The 15,433-nt window shown below is 42.2% G+C and overlaps 1 protein-coding gene across 4 annotated transcripts in view; it reads left to right on the forward strand.

The window, feature by feature from the left end:
• Positions 1-15,433, forward strand: part of afap1 (actin filament associated protein 1) — a 92,323-nt gene that overhangs the window by 50,452 nt on the left and 26,438 nt on the right. For all 4 annotated transcript variants that reach the window (XM_058625124.1, XM_058625123.1, XM_058625125.1 and 1 more), the window contains exons 2-3: positions 4,050-4,178; positions 5,368-5,450. In XM_058625124.1, the coding sequence (XP_058481107.1) occupies positions 4,050-4,178; positions 5,368-5,450 (212 nt within the window). The remainder of the gene's footprint in view (positions 1-4,049; positions 4,179-5,367; positions 5,451-15,433) is intronic.

Genomic DNA, 15,433 nt, shown 5'->3' on the forward strand with positions numbered 1-15,433 from the left:
CCTTAAACGCCGCGTCGCTTCATTTTCCCTCGCCCCCTCTTTGGTGATCTGGAGGACTTTAAGTTTTTAATGACACACACACACACACACAGCTCTTTGACCACCCTCGTGGAGGTAAAGCATTGCACAGGTTGCACAAAGCGCTATGAAACAGTAAATGGTGCAGCCGAGTGCTTGGCTGCTCTCGCTGTTACATAAAAACAGACACAGTGTGCGTGTGCGCGCGTGCATTTTTTTGTGTATTTGTCGTTCTCTGAATAGAATCAGACAGCTCCATGATTGATGACGCTTGTGTCCGACGCCGAAGCGCAGTTTTTAAGATGCAATTCTTTTTATAGCGTCTCTGCTGTGAGACTTGGACAAACGTTGTGGATTACGCCAGCGTTTTGTACCAAGGTTGTGGTTACTTTAAAGTCTCGGGAGGGAATGCACAGTTTGCTGGAGTAGCCATAAACAAATCCTCTGGTTATTTTAGCCGTGAATAGTTTCCAAGTTCACGTATAAATTGTTATAAATCAGTAAGTAACTGTAGGATTTCCTGCCAGTGGAAGCTTCAGACCAAAATAATCCTCCAACTGTCTGTCTTTGTCTGCTTAAAATGGTGTTGTTTTCTTTCATAGTGATCATCTCTTTTTAAACTTCCCCTTTTCTCTGTTGTCTGGTTTCTAAAATAATTGTCAAGGAAACTCAGAAGAAGAAACTAAATTATTAACTGAGAAAATGACTTTACTACTATTGTGATAAATTTCTGCCAATGGTGAAAGGTTGGCGGAGATGGAAACCGACTGGTAATAATCTGATATTTCAGAATATTTGATGGAAACATGACTTCTATCTCTTCACCACTTCGGTTTTCTCTTTCGTCTTTCGAAGCGTTTCCCACATTCACTCCCCTTTTTTATTCCATCTTCTTGGACACACACTGTTTACACCTCTCTCTCCTCCAGAATCATCACAATGTGTGAGGAATATGTGAACGTGGCTGTGTATCCAGCCCTCGGAGCTGCTGCCCAGTTCACAAACCTCCTCTGCAGCTATGAAAAATCCATTACACTTGGCTTGGACGCCCGAGAGCAAACCTCCTCATGGAGAATTCATTGTTGAAACATGGAGGGACTATGATGAAATGTTCTGGAATGGTTCGCCTCCATCGCCCTGCCAGCTACCAGCTTTCTCACCTGTTGCAGATTAATCGTAGATATCTGTGTGATGGGACGCGAGTGAGTTATGATCCAATCTGGTATATTCTAATCCCTCACCTTAGATCGATTTGTGGAACAGCTGGAGGGGATGGTTAGTTTAAGACTGATCATGTCAGTCCTCCATTTGCTTTTTGTCCCATTTATATGGATAAGTGGACACGTCACGGCTATCTTAGCGGGTAGCATGAGCTTCTATGTGTGAGGAACTAAGACAGTTTCAGTCTTGGATTTAAGAGAATCATGACTTTTGGGACGTAAAACAAAAGTTGAATTTCTTAAACCTTTCCCGAAATCAGTTTTTTTTTCCATTTCAGAATGTTTGTGTGGTCGAGCAGAAGGACTCTCTGCTGGTTTTCATGGCCATGAAGTCTTGTTGGGACTGCATCTATGTAGCATGTTTATTATGGATTAATGCGCTTATTATTTTTTACGATCTGTATTGAATGACTATTTGTTCAGTGTCCGTGTCCCATTTATCGGAGAAAGAGCCCAAAAGATAATTAATTCTCTGTAACACCGGGCCAAGCAAAAGTTAAAAATCCTCACCACTGAGGGGCTCAGACGAGGCAGTTTGGGGTTTTTTTGTTTGAAAATGTACAAACGCATGAATCAATTTAGCTGGAAGCTCGTTTTTTTTTCTGTTTAACTTTTATGTTGTGTCTTAATTTCTTCGTCTTCACATCTCTTGTTGCATTTCCTTTCCCTTTCCATCTCCCTTGATGGTGCACTTTCGTTAACATTAAAGATAGGGTATGAAAGTGTGGAAAAGCTAGCAACAGCAGGCTACATTTCGAAAAACACTAAACCAAGGCTTCCTACCCCTTCCTGTCAGCCATCTTATAAAAGTTTGTCCCCCAAAACACTGGAATGTGTCATCTTTAGTGCCACTTGTGACAAACACGTATGCTAGCCAGCCATTAGGATTAGGGTTGGCTCAAAATATCCATTTGATGATATATCGTCAGATATCGTGATGTATCGCTTTATGATTGTCTTGCAATATATTGATTATCACACAATCGCTGTATCGCAATATTATTGGTATCGTGGGCCATGTATCGTGTCATGAGGTACCCTGTGATTCCTATATTGTTAGGTTAGGTGTTCGGTTACCATGGAGATGACTGGACCCTTTTACTGAAGCATAAGTCGACTTTATTTCTCGAGCACATTCAAAAAAAAACAACCAAGGTTGACCAAAGTGCTTCACAGATTTAAAGGCTCGGCAACCTAAAAGGTATAAAACATAAAATCACTAAAAAAAATAGAAGTAAAACTAGTAAAAATAGTGTCATAATGAAATAGTAAAATGGTAAAAACTACATAAAAGTGTCCAGGTTGACTATTTTTATCCTGAAGTGAAGGCCAAGGAGAAGAGGTGGGTCTTTAAATGTGGATTTAATATCCCTGGGTAACTCTTTCCAAAGTTAAGGGTAGCTACACAAAAGTTGGGATTTTGGCACTAAAATCCAAAAGCAGCCTGTTATTAGACTTCAGAGCTCGGGATGGGGCATGAAGAAAAATAAGTCAAATTTAAACAATCTAAAGTTATTAAAGGTGCAAAATCAGGCTTTGTGTGGTCGATACAACAAAATAAATACATTCAAAACAACACAAAGTTTGATGAAGTCAGGAAGCAGCGTGGGATCATGGGATTTGTGAGTAAGGCATATGATGCCATTAAAAGGCAACCACAGGGAAACGATCCACAACCTTGAATAGAAATTCAAAGAGTGGAAATCCACAACACAGTCCTTTCATTTCTGGATATTTAAATGCAGAAATGTTACACGTTATAGCTTCAAATTCAGTCAAGTCAGTTTTTATCCTCCACAGTTTTGGGGAGTTTCACAGTTTCTGTGTGACGCAGGATCAGGGGTTGTAAAAAGGAAAGAACACGTTGAACGAATCACCGTCAACTCCACTCGCCCTCGTTCAGCCTGCAGCTGCTTCTCCAGCGCGATGTCGTCACCTGCGATGTAATCAGATGTTGACAAGAAGCTCGAGTGGCTTCAGGACGGGGCTCTGCGCGGCCACTCAGAGTCACGCTTATGATCTCAGCCCTGATACCATCCGTATCACAACAGGCTCTCCGATACGAGTGTGTGGAGAAGGAACGCACAAAGCGCACACTTTAACCTACACATGAACACACTGCTCACCTCACTGCGGCACACACACACACACACACACACATACCTAAGCCTCTAGATCTGTGCTATATTTAGTTTCTGCTGTAATGTTTTTTTTTTTATCTTTTCTGGCCGTAGAGCGTCTTTCCACCAGGTTCTAATAATTCACCCGCGATATGTCTGTCAGGTGGGTTGCCAGGTCTGTCCTGGCCGAGCGGCTATCAGCCCCGCTGGGTCTCTTTAGCTGGAATGAAGAGCGATTTGATTCGATGATTGAGCGACTGACTGAAAGGCCCCCGTCTTTCATCTCCGTGCCTGGCTGCGCTCGTACCTGTTATATAACGGTGCGTTGCTTTTGTTCGGTGTCTGTTTTGCGTTGGCCCCGAGAGCGATAAGACGCCGCCGACAGCTTTCGCTCAAACATGTGGCGCAAAGGGATGATTAATAGCTGTTGACGTCGCCCGTCGCTGTGCTTTAAAGGGCAAAGGTCAGGAATCGATGACGTCTAATGGTGGGACTGAAGAGTTTCTACAACCTGAGGGACTTAAAACACAAATTGTGGGTTGTGGATCTAATTGTAGACGTGCTTGTTTGGCCAGAAGCATTTTTTCATTGTTATGAGTGCGATTACAGATGTAATAAACATCCTCGTTATCTGGAGTGATAATAATAGCTTCCCCCGAAATTGACATCATCTGTGTTTTTTGTCCCGCAGCGATGGAGGAGCTGGTGTTTGAGCTTCGTCTGTTCCTGGACCTGCTGGACAGGGAGTACCTGAGCGCCGGGGTCCGAGAGAAGAAGATCTACCTGTCCAACATCCTTCACAGAGTTCTCTCTGACAAAGGTGCGATACAAACCCACTAATGCAACGTTTGCACTCCCCGTGAAACACTTTTAGACATATCTGGAACTGATATCTTGGTACATGATCAGATTGTTGGCTTCACCTGTGAGAATTCAGAGGTTGCACATGTTTGGAGGAGGGTGAGGCTGTTTTGGACACATTTTACTGATAGTGTAGATAAAACTGTGCCTAAAAACAGCTTGAAATGATAACAGATGTTATTTTTACCCCCTGAACAGAGCAAAGTGTTCAGATATAAGATGCACCGATCAAACTTTCCTCGTCCCCGATACCAGTTTTGGATACTGACGACACATAGTTAAGGTTTTTTTTGGTGGACGGGCCTGAGCTCATTGAAAACATGGCAGCAACCCGGGGACAACAGGGAAACCAGATTTAAAGGCTCCCCTCTGCATCTGCTTGTGTGCTTTCCCAAAGGGGGAACTGACGTTTGTGTCACTTTGTAAACCGATCGCTCCCTCGCACCAAACGCCATTGACAAAAACAGCAGTTTTGGCTCACAAGACACAGAAAATACTCCTCCACTGCTGATTCATTTAGTAGGTTTGTGCTCATTAGGTCAGTCTAAATGAAAAACTTCGTCAATGGACTCTGGTCCAGGAGGGGGAGTCGTTTGGGAAGCGGCACAAACTTCAGTTTCCTGTTGGAAGAGGCTTCAGTCCCGTTTCTATTTCTAATGAAATGGCGTTAGCTGAAACAGTCAGACACGTGCAACACACCCGGTTCGTGCTGGGTCATTCATTTAAACCACATGCCTGACTAATTTCACCTCCATTATCCAGTGTCTCAACCGAAGCCAGTGTTTAAACTCTGGCGTCCAAGTCGTCGGTGAGATATAATGACAGTCCTCACATTCTTATTCATCCGGCTGTGTAAAAGCCTGTTTGTATGCTGAATATTTAATCCAAGTTTCTAATCTGTATAAACAGTTTGTGCATGTGATTATGCAGAATGGGAAAATGGGAGTGAAAGGTCTTTCCGAGTCTAGTTTGAACACATAAACAAAAAGGAATCGGCTACTAAATAGAACTCAAAACAAGATTTCCCAAAAACAAACTGTAACTTCTTACCCAGTTGCAGTGACTGAATGTTTCTAGACTTCACTATGCACATGTATTAAAGAACATCCTCTTATATTCTGTCACTTTTCCCTTTTTTGTCCCCGCAGAACCTTCGTTCAAGTCGGAGATCCACAGCGGACTACCAGCTCCACCCCAGATGCCCCTCCCAGAAATCCCTCACCCATGGCTGGTAAGACTTTCATCCAGTCCCTAAACCTTCACCTGGATCGTCCTTTTTAAACAGTTGTACAGAGTAAAGGGCGACTCAGATGCCCCTTAAACCACAAGACAGTCTGGGCCGAAAGATCATGACTAATTAAATTTAGAGACCAGATGCATCCTCGGATTTAAATCGGCCTAAAATTCCTGTCGTCTGAGCCCAGCTTACGAGAAACATCTCAGTTTCAGCCCTAGTTTTGGGGCGTCTGAGAGTGAAAAGAGCTGTTTCTCCGAACACCGGCCAACTTCGTGTCACTCGGATTCCACCGCTGTGTCTTGTCTCCTGCTTCCCAATCTCTGGCCAAGCCAAAATGATGATAAATGAACAATAAACTTCCCCGATTGTCATAGCGGCGTAGAGAAATTCCAGTGTGAACAACGTGATGTTGTGGACTCGCAGGTCAGGGCTCTGGGTGTGGTCTTGTTTCAGGACTGGGAAGCAGCTCTGACACCTCCTGTTTCTTTTATTGTAAACAGACAAAGAGTAATTGACATCAACTGGGCAAAGAAAAAGTGGATGTTGCTTTTTGTTTCAAGTAGTTCTCAAACGAGTGAACTTTTAATTTCCTCAGAAACTGTTGGAGTTGCTGCATCTGGCTCACAAAGCTCTCGCTCTCTCTCTTCATAACAATATGCCGCAACTCCTCGTTCTAAATCCACACACACACACACACAAGGCCTTAACAGTGCAGTTTTTAATTAAAACCACTGCTCAGCATCTGCTTCCTCCAGTGACCCCTGTGTGTGTGTCTGGAAACAACAAAACTGGATGAAAGAGGAAGACCGATTGTCTTTTTTTTAATTACTTTCTGGGTGGATGGACTGGTCGCCACCTTCGTCTAGATCGCCATGGGGGGATATATATATACATATATATATATATATGTATATATATATATATATAAAGAATACTCAAAGTGCCGTATGTGCTTGCTGCGCAGAATGACGGCAGTAAAGTACAGTTCTCATAAATACACTTGGACGGAAAGCCAGCTGCTATCTTTTATTCTCTTCCAGTGCTCTCTTACTGTCCCTCTGCACTGAAATGACCATTCATCACATTTCCTCCCTGACCTCTGGATAAGCTGTCCAGACGGAGGACGAAAGAGCCGCTCCGCTCCCGCTTTCCAATCTCCAGCCTGCTTCATTTTAAGTTTAAATAAATTTTAGCGTGCAGGGGGTAAAAAAAAAAAAAGAAAAGATAGATGGTTAAAAGGAAGAGAGAGAGAGAGAAGAATGCGAAGGGGGGGGAAACAATAAGTTGAAGACACAAAGCAGAGCAAGATCTGGTGCAGACGGGACACTGATAAGTTTTCCTTTTTTTTCAACGTGTAAAATATGATATTTTCTGAGTTGCATGAGGGTGAGTCAGTGCAGCAAAATAAAAAAAAGTAAAAAGAGGAGAGATGTGGTTGAAGAACGGGGGAGCACGGAGGAGCAAGAGACGGCCTTGGCTATGGTCTGTCTGTGACCCGTCAAGGCTCAGTGCTGAGCCAAACCAGCGCTCTCTGCAATACCGAGAGAGCCTGTGGCTTCAGAAGTTACACCAGTGGCAGCCATTTTGATTACTCACGGGTTATATAAGGAGTCGTCAGTTCAGGGAACCTCAGTGGATTTAAAACTAGATCGTTTTAATGTATTTATCGACTGATTTATAACTAATTGGAAAGTTCTGCTCGAGTGTTGAACGACTATTTTAATAATGGCAACACTGGGTGGATATGAACCTAAAACTGCATGCATTCTAAGTACTTGATTGTTTAAGTGGCAACTATTTTGATAAATGTTTTCTTTGCTCCACGTAACAAGGAAATCATTCAATTGGAATAATTTAAAGAGACATTTGAGAATGTCGTCGTTTCAAGGTTTGGGTCACGCCGATCAATATTTATTGAGATTTTATGGACCAAGCGATGACTCGAGAAAACAACTGACAGATTTATAGATCATGAAAATGAAAAGCGGCACAACAGCAACTGATCTTCTGTGCAACTGACATTATACATTGTTTACATAGCATTTAGTTGGCTTGTCTACACCCCTCACCTTGTTAATATCTACAGTGATCTAAGAAAGTGCATTGCACCACCATTTTACAACGTGTTATATGCACATGTACTTTCACGCACAGTAAAACAAGATCCGGCTCTAATTCGATCATAATGACCTCTGAATGTGACAAATCCAAGTGAGGTCTTGAAAGACCCTTTCTCTGTTTTCTTATCCAAGATTTATGCGACGCTTGCATTGCACTTTTATCTTTGGCAGTAAAAAAAAAAAAAAAAAAAAAAAACCCTTCCTCTCATCGACAAGCTCAGCGTCTCAGCTGTATGAACGCGTTCCACCCGGCTGTCGAGTCGTATGAACAAAGGTCCTGAGAGAAAAAAACAAAAAAGTTAATGTAAATGATGTGCGTTTCCATTAAGCTGCATTAAAAGGGGGATTAAGCTCCAGATGGAGAATGGAGCCGCTTCGCTGAACACATAAATCCGGCAAGCATCCTTCCAGAAGTGATTAGTCACTGGAATTTTGTTACAAGACCTTCTCTGCAGTGTCCATATGTCATGCTGTCACAAAATGAAAACAAGGAAATGAACACGGTGACGCACAGTAAATACTGTACGCTCATTTTCTCTTTGCTGTGGTAGAATCACTTTGTAGACGTTTCCTTTGAGAGGTTAGCACCAGTATTAGCAAAGTTTTTCAAAGATAGAAGTTCAAAGTTTTAACTTGTTTTGCATCCTTAATTCAGCTTCCGTTTGTGCAAACAAATGGTAAATCCAGTCCAGTTGAAAGACAAATCGCTGTACCACTGGTCCACCGTCGTCCCATTTGCAAATCTATCGTGTATCCCATTGAGCCAAAAGTGTGTTATGGTTTTTAAATACCTTTTTAAATACAAATGAAGGGCTAAGGTCTTGAGTGCATGTATTTTGTGTTTGTTGTTAGGTTAGTTGTGTTGCCTTGGTCAGATTTGCATTTCTGGCCATGGGTATTGCAGTGGGATTTGATTTGAGGAAAGTGTAACCACAAGTTTGACTTGTCTCTCCACACTGTTATTCTGGTAGAATTGTTAAAAATGAACTGGTAGTTTCAGAGTAATTTGTTGGTACCCCCCTGAAAGTATTGCGTACTTTACCCAGTGATTCTTTTTGTGATCTATCCTACAACGTTTTTTTTTTATTTACACGTGCCTCACATTTAGTTGGAACCGCTTGCAAGCGTGGACCCTTTCATTTGCACTGCTAAACCGTGGACTCCAAATTTTCTTTCTGGCAAATTTGGGCAATTATAGGAAAGTTTAAGTCAGTTTTTTCGAATAGATCGATCAGGATTAACAGGCAAGAAAACTTGAACCACAAGATGATTCCTCATTTTTGAACTGCGTACTGTAAAAAACCCGAGGATATTCAATTTGCAATGATGCAAACCAGATAAAGGCAGCGAACCCTCACATCTTGGGGGGAGGCTATGACATGCAAGTGTTTGGCATTTATGATAATTATTCAGCAAAAAAAAAAAAAACAGCTGCATCTCCATCAGGAATCCAGTCACATCATCATTTGCATCCTAAGGACCGTGCGAGGCTCCGCTGTGGCTTTGCTTGAGCTGAATACGGACCAGTCCTCTTGTTGAGACACAAATGATTTCCATCTGTGTTGATGTTGGAGAGCGGTGCCACCCCCTCCTCCAAACAGACTTTTCAGGGCCCTACCCGTCAAACAAAACCGCCTGGCCTTTGCGTTTCATCTGCATGCGTTAAAAATCCACACTCTGTGACATATTTGTTACACTTAGAGACTACTTGGAGCGCCGACAGGTTAGGAAATGTGTTCATATGAGGGGCATAGAAGCCAGGATGCGGTATCCTTTCCAGTCTGGGTCCCATTTGGAATTCATTTTCAGACAACCCCCATCGTCCCTGAGCACTTTCAAAGATAAATATACATCTCAGCCCAATGCTTTGTGTACAACAAATAGTGTACACTCATGTCTAAATGCACACTAATTCTAAGTTGTTAGGTGTCACTGCGAGTTGGAGGAAGGATCTTGGTCCCTTGGTCCCCGCCATCGTCTCCAAACATTTAATACCCGCTGCAAATCATTGCAATGTTGGTGGCCGAAGACCAGCAGCTTTGTGTCTGGAATACATGTAGTTCGGATGAATTTTGCCAAACCAAATGTTTTCTAGCCCAAAGGGGAAACACATTGTAGCAAGTAAATGTGTCACAGTGCTGTGTCAATCTACGACGTTGCATGTGCAGCAGGAGTTGGCTCGCAATCACACAATTTCAGTCGATCCAGTCCTGTCTTTGTACGTCTTCTGAAAATGATTTTTTCCCCCTTTGGTAGTTTCTGTCATGGCGACGTTTGGTTTCCATTCGGTGCTGATGAATCTGTTTTCATATTTGACTTAATTCCTCCGTGGGCTTCCCCTACTTGGCGGTTTGGTCAACCACAGCAAAGCTTTTGGTGACATCAGCGCTATTGTGTCATTCATTTGAGATAGGAAAGGAGGTGGTTTTGACGGGTCTTACTCTGCAACCGAACAAGTGGCAAATTGGAGATTAATTAAGTCTTCGCTACACGGCTAAGTGACACATGCCCGCAGCATGGTTAATCCCAAGTGCCAGAACCATTTCGTCCTACTTGGTCTGACACTCTGGAAAAAGTCCCCGCTGAGAAACTGGAGCATGGATGGAAAACCTATTTCACAACTTCTTTCCCCCCCCTCACTAAAGTGCTTTCGAAGGCTTTTTACAATGCCAGGATTTTTTTTTTCTCTCTTGACATATTAAGTGAACAAAGTGACTTAATAACACACTGAGGGAAAATTTAATCTATTTCTGCCGTCTGGTATAAAGAGCTAATGCAGTTAGCCTTTAAACCAAACAAAACCAAGGGCGATGGACAAAGTGAACACATTCTTCCTGATGACAGATTGACATCTTTTTGCCCAGCCTTCAATTAATCTTTTTTTTTTTTAATTCAAGATGATGATGTAGCTTGATTAATTCCAATACCTTAAAGGGACAACAGACTAGTTTTGTGTCTATAGCGGTTCCTGTTTGGTCATGAAGCACTTGTTCTCATTCTTGGAGCTGGTGTTGGGGGGAAAAAAAACTGTGGTTGATATTAAATGAGGATTAAGGCAGTTCTACTGTGTCATAAATGGAGTCATTTGTTCAAGAAAGCCCTTCGGTCATGGTAGAAAAGCATAAACAAGGCTTATAGGGCCTTATGTAAAGCCAGTTCACTGTGCAATCACATTGTTTAAGCTATTTCAGCTTTAAGGGGGTTTGTTTTTCCAAGAATGGTGGACTAAACTTGATTTCACATCACGTTCATGTAAGATTAGATTTCTAGTGTGTATGTACCACAAACCAATGGGTTAATGGGTCAATCACTTCGAAATGACTAAATTAGAAAAGTCTCAAAATGCTCACTTAAATTGCTTAATATTGTGTCTCTCTGCTTTATCTCAAGGCTTGCCGAAATGTCTTTTCTCTTTTTGCAAATCAAGCAGCATCATGCTAAAGTATCCAGTTTCCCGACTCGCCAGTTGAGCAGTAAAACGAGAGAGTGTTATTCTGGCACGGGTTACCGTAATTGTGAATATTGGTGGGAAATAAATTCATGTCGTCAAGACTTTCAGCTGAAATGAACGGAAGAGGTCTGGGAAAACGTCTGACCCATTATGTGGATGTCCCACGTGAGCCAAAGGCAACATTTAACACATTGGACAGAAATCATTCAGGTTATATGACACAGTGCTACTTTTTTTTTCTTTTTTTTATCAAATGTGTTGGTGGAAGTGTTGAAATCGCAGTTGAGAAGCACAAAAGAAAGTGTATTTTCTAACTTGGCACATATTTGGGTGACTGCTACCTAATTAAAATTTAAATTTAAGCAATTTTCTTCATTAGTTGCTCAGTTTGGAAAGTTTGTATCAAGTTTGAATATGTTAAATTACGCTCTACATTTGGGCTCGCCACTTTATATCAAGTTATAATGAGTTTTATTTTAATTGATAGATTCATTTTGCATCATAATAGATACATTTATATTGCATATTTATCGTTCCACATTAAAACAAACACTTTTAATTTGGAATTATGAGAAATAGCATCATAAATATTATTTTTTCAATGTCTTTTTCTCAAAAAAAGTTGGACTTCTTTGGCACCCTACTGACCAAACTAGACACTCAGTGGCCCCCAGGTTGTTTGAGTTCAAGATCCCTGCGTTAAATGTTGTACAGCACACAGGTTCCAATCCAGTCCTTCCCTTTTTCACCCCCAAAACCATCTCCTCTTTGCCTCTGACCCACATTTCCACCTCATTGTGAAGTGAGAGAAACGCAGGAAACTCCCAGCCCAATCTCTCTCACCAGTTTTCTGTTTTAGCTCGCTCTGTAAGCTGGCACGTCTGCCAGTAAGAGGCCCTCGGCCGAGTGCACCTGTCCTGCAAAAATACACACTCAACTTAAGAGAAAGTGGTGAAAGGGAAGTTAAGAAAATGGGAGTTGTGAGAAAGGGGTTTTATTTTGTCGGTGGGTAACACTAGCATGGGTGGTTCATGTATAAACACGGAGGTGGAACACCTCGATGTGTATCGCAGAGTTTGGCAGGATCTAGAGACTTGGCTCAGGACTTGAATCCTGCACAGATTTTTTTTTTTTGTAGGAAATGGAGTATCACACTCTGCTTTGTCTTTTGTTTTCTTGTTCCTTCTCGTACAAACAGTTCGTGTGTGGACACTTACCCGCATGTTAGAATGTGAGCGAGGCATAAAAGAGGACTGTTATGTATGTGCTGTTGAGTATGCGTTGTCTAATCGGCTGACATCCGCGTTCAATTCCTCCCCCAAACAATGAGGCTTTCAGTAATGCTGGTGGAGAGCTGCCACTGTTGCCGCCAACATAATGAGGTGCTGCGGTTTGTTATCACAATATTCCAAGTGATTACTCACATTTATACACACAGCGTGTTCTGACACTTCTAAATGTCACCGTACATAAATTGAGAGTGTAAGGTTAATGGCTTTTGGCATTCAATACTCATCAAGTGTTTTCCTTTTTTGTATTAAACAAAATTGGAACTAAACAGAAACAGCCAACGCATTCTGCAGGGTTCCCACAGGTCCTTGAAATCCTTGAAGGTTTACGAATGTAAAGTTTTTTGAAAATCACCCTAAATAGACATTGGTCATTGCAAGTGCTTGAATTTTGTGTTAGAAAGAAGACAAGTTGATATTTTGGTCTCCCTTGTTTGTTATGACACCACCTACTGTTTCATGCCCTTCATTGCTTGATGTACATAGACTAGGCCTACGCCAAACGTCAGGCCGTAGTTACTGGAGATGTTGTGGACACTGTCCACTGTCTCTCTGTCGTTGACATGCGATTCCATGCGGAACAATGAGCGAGTAGCGTTAAGCAAGAGAGAGCAAATTCAGTGATGCCTGGGAAATGAAAATTCCAAGATCTCTGTCTCACCAAAGAAAATTACAGAGACTGACTTGTCCAGGATCCCAAGGACAATCACTAGTCCAGATGCAGAGTGTGCTGCAAATCTATAAAAGTGGACACCATGGGTGACGTTGCCCTCCCATCTTAAGCTGTGTCAGCACATTCAGTCCTTGAATTTGATGTCTTGGAAAAGCCCTTGAAAAGTCCTTGAATTCAATGTCAGCCCCGCTTCTATCAACAGGGATTTTAGATTAGACTGTCATTAATTTATTTTCAGTATCACCTTGAGGGAATTTCTCAAATTTGGCACAATTCAAGGATAAATTAATCAGATTGTGGTCAAAGGTTGATGTGTCTTCTGTCCCAGGGTTGTCTTGTGACAATGGCAGGACATTCAAGGTCAGCCCAGAGGCTGGTGGGTAACTTGCGTCAAAGCCTTTTGCTCTCTGTGCTTTCATCTTCTCCTTCAGCCTGGCTTCAATTTCTAACTTAATGCTTCAGCTTGACCTCATGCGTGAGCTTCAAAGAATGTGATTGGGGGGTGGAGGTTTGTGTGTCTGCATGGATATCTGCCCACATTTGGTCCCATCTGACCTCGCTTTGCCTTTCGGTATTACTGAAGCTCTGACAAGGATCACACCCTCGCATGCTGCTTGATAAACTTTCTAATGTTCCTAGCTGTGCCGATGTAGCCACGAGTGTGCTCAAACATTTTGGTCAGCCCTTGATTTATCTGACAAGAGACAGGACTGAAAACACATGTGCTTGAACAAATATGGGTGGCAGTAGCTTGGAAATGAGGCAAAATGGCCAGGACCAGCTGCGAAAGTCTGGTCAAGGAAAGAAAAGGAGTAACATCACCCCCCACCCCACCCCTCCTTCCCTCAAATGACTACCATCCATGTGACCTTCAGCAAGGCACTTAACCTCTAGTACACGATGACCGGGCGCCAGCAGGAGAAGACTGTGGTTGTACTCTGCAGCTCCCAGATGTGAATGTGTGTAACTGTGATGCAGGGCGGTGCTGGAAAAGAACATAGGCCTTAACAAAACCCTCCACTAAATAAATAATGGTTTAAGCAAAGCTTGCAATAACATTTCACCCATAATCCTTTCTCTGAAGGAACTGAAGGCCCGGTCAAATGGAAGTACTTGATGTCCAGGTTTTGACACAGTCATTTTCTCCGAAGGGTACAGTTTTGTGTATGTGTTGCTGTGGAAATGCAAGGCTATTGAAATGAACTGGTAGTAAGAGTATTTGCAGTTTTACCTTTATGCCACTTTGGCTCAAATGGCCTAACTTCATGATCAGTGAGGACGCGTCTTTGTGGAGTTGATACTGTCTGGATAAAGTGTTGTGGGATACTGCAAAAGCTTCTAGAGATGTTCTATGATCAAGAGAGCAATGTAACAGTGAGAGATGTTTGATTAATGACCTATTGGCACAGGGGTTTACCTGACAATACCAGCTGTTGCACATAGAAACTGTATAGTGACCCAGAGTTGGAAAAGTCTTCCCAAATTTGACCCAGAATCTGAAAGCAGAGCACTAGCATGAACCTACCAGACATCACTTTTTTTCTTCAGTCCATTGATTCCCCAAAATAATCTGAGTCAATAAGTCAAATACGAAAAATTGGTAATAGCTGGAAACATGCAGTACTTGGTTGTTTGCCAAGAATCATGGGAAATGCAGTTTTTCTCTTTCCATATCCTCTCTTTAGGGAGTGGCTTTCCTGTGTCCACTCCGTTTATCCATTCCAGCGTTGCACTGGCACCGTGGCAGAAACATTTTTTCAGGTCCAGTCCTCCTACGCTGAGCAGAAATGGATACTTAGCATAAATGTTTGGATGTGAGTTTCAGGCCAGGGCCACAGCAGCAGACACTCCTCCCAGTCCCAAGTATCCAAACCAAGGTCAGGACTCCTTTACCACTACCTAATTACACATTATGACTGTGGAATTCTGACATTCTGATCTGCATCCATGCACATGACCTGTATGTGATGCTCCACTTATGGTTGTAGCAGTGTTCTCTTTAGTTACTGTGAGGGAGGAACAGCAGTTGAACCATGGTGGGACATGAAAACTCCCTTTTAAATGTAATGTAAGTGGATTGGCAGTTCCATAAAGTATGAAAAGTAATATGGACGTATCATTACTGGCATGTTTTATTTCACTTTTTTATGTAGGGGTAGGTTTTTCCTCACTTCTATTCAAATCTGTGATTAATTGCTCCAAATTTCTGCTTGGGATGCCTCCGATGTCCGATAATAATACCAATATCTCAACTTTGAATTCCTACTAAGACGGATACACTCATTAAATCTTTTAAACCAACCATTTGGAGTTTACTTTTTCTTTTCATTTTTGCCGGTATCGCACCAATATTGAGTATTGTATCGACTCCTGATTCTGTTTGCTCAGTGACATGGGTTTACCCAATCAGGAGCCAAAACTCCACAAAGAGGCGGTCCTCTCTG

This window comes from Solea solea, chromosome 3 (assembly GCF_958295425.1).
Source record: "Solea solea chromosome 3, fSolSol10.1, whole genome shotgun sequence".
Taxonomy (NCBI): Eukaryota; Metazoa; Chordata; class Actinopteri; order Pleuronectiformes; family Soleidae; genus Solea; species Solea solea.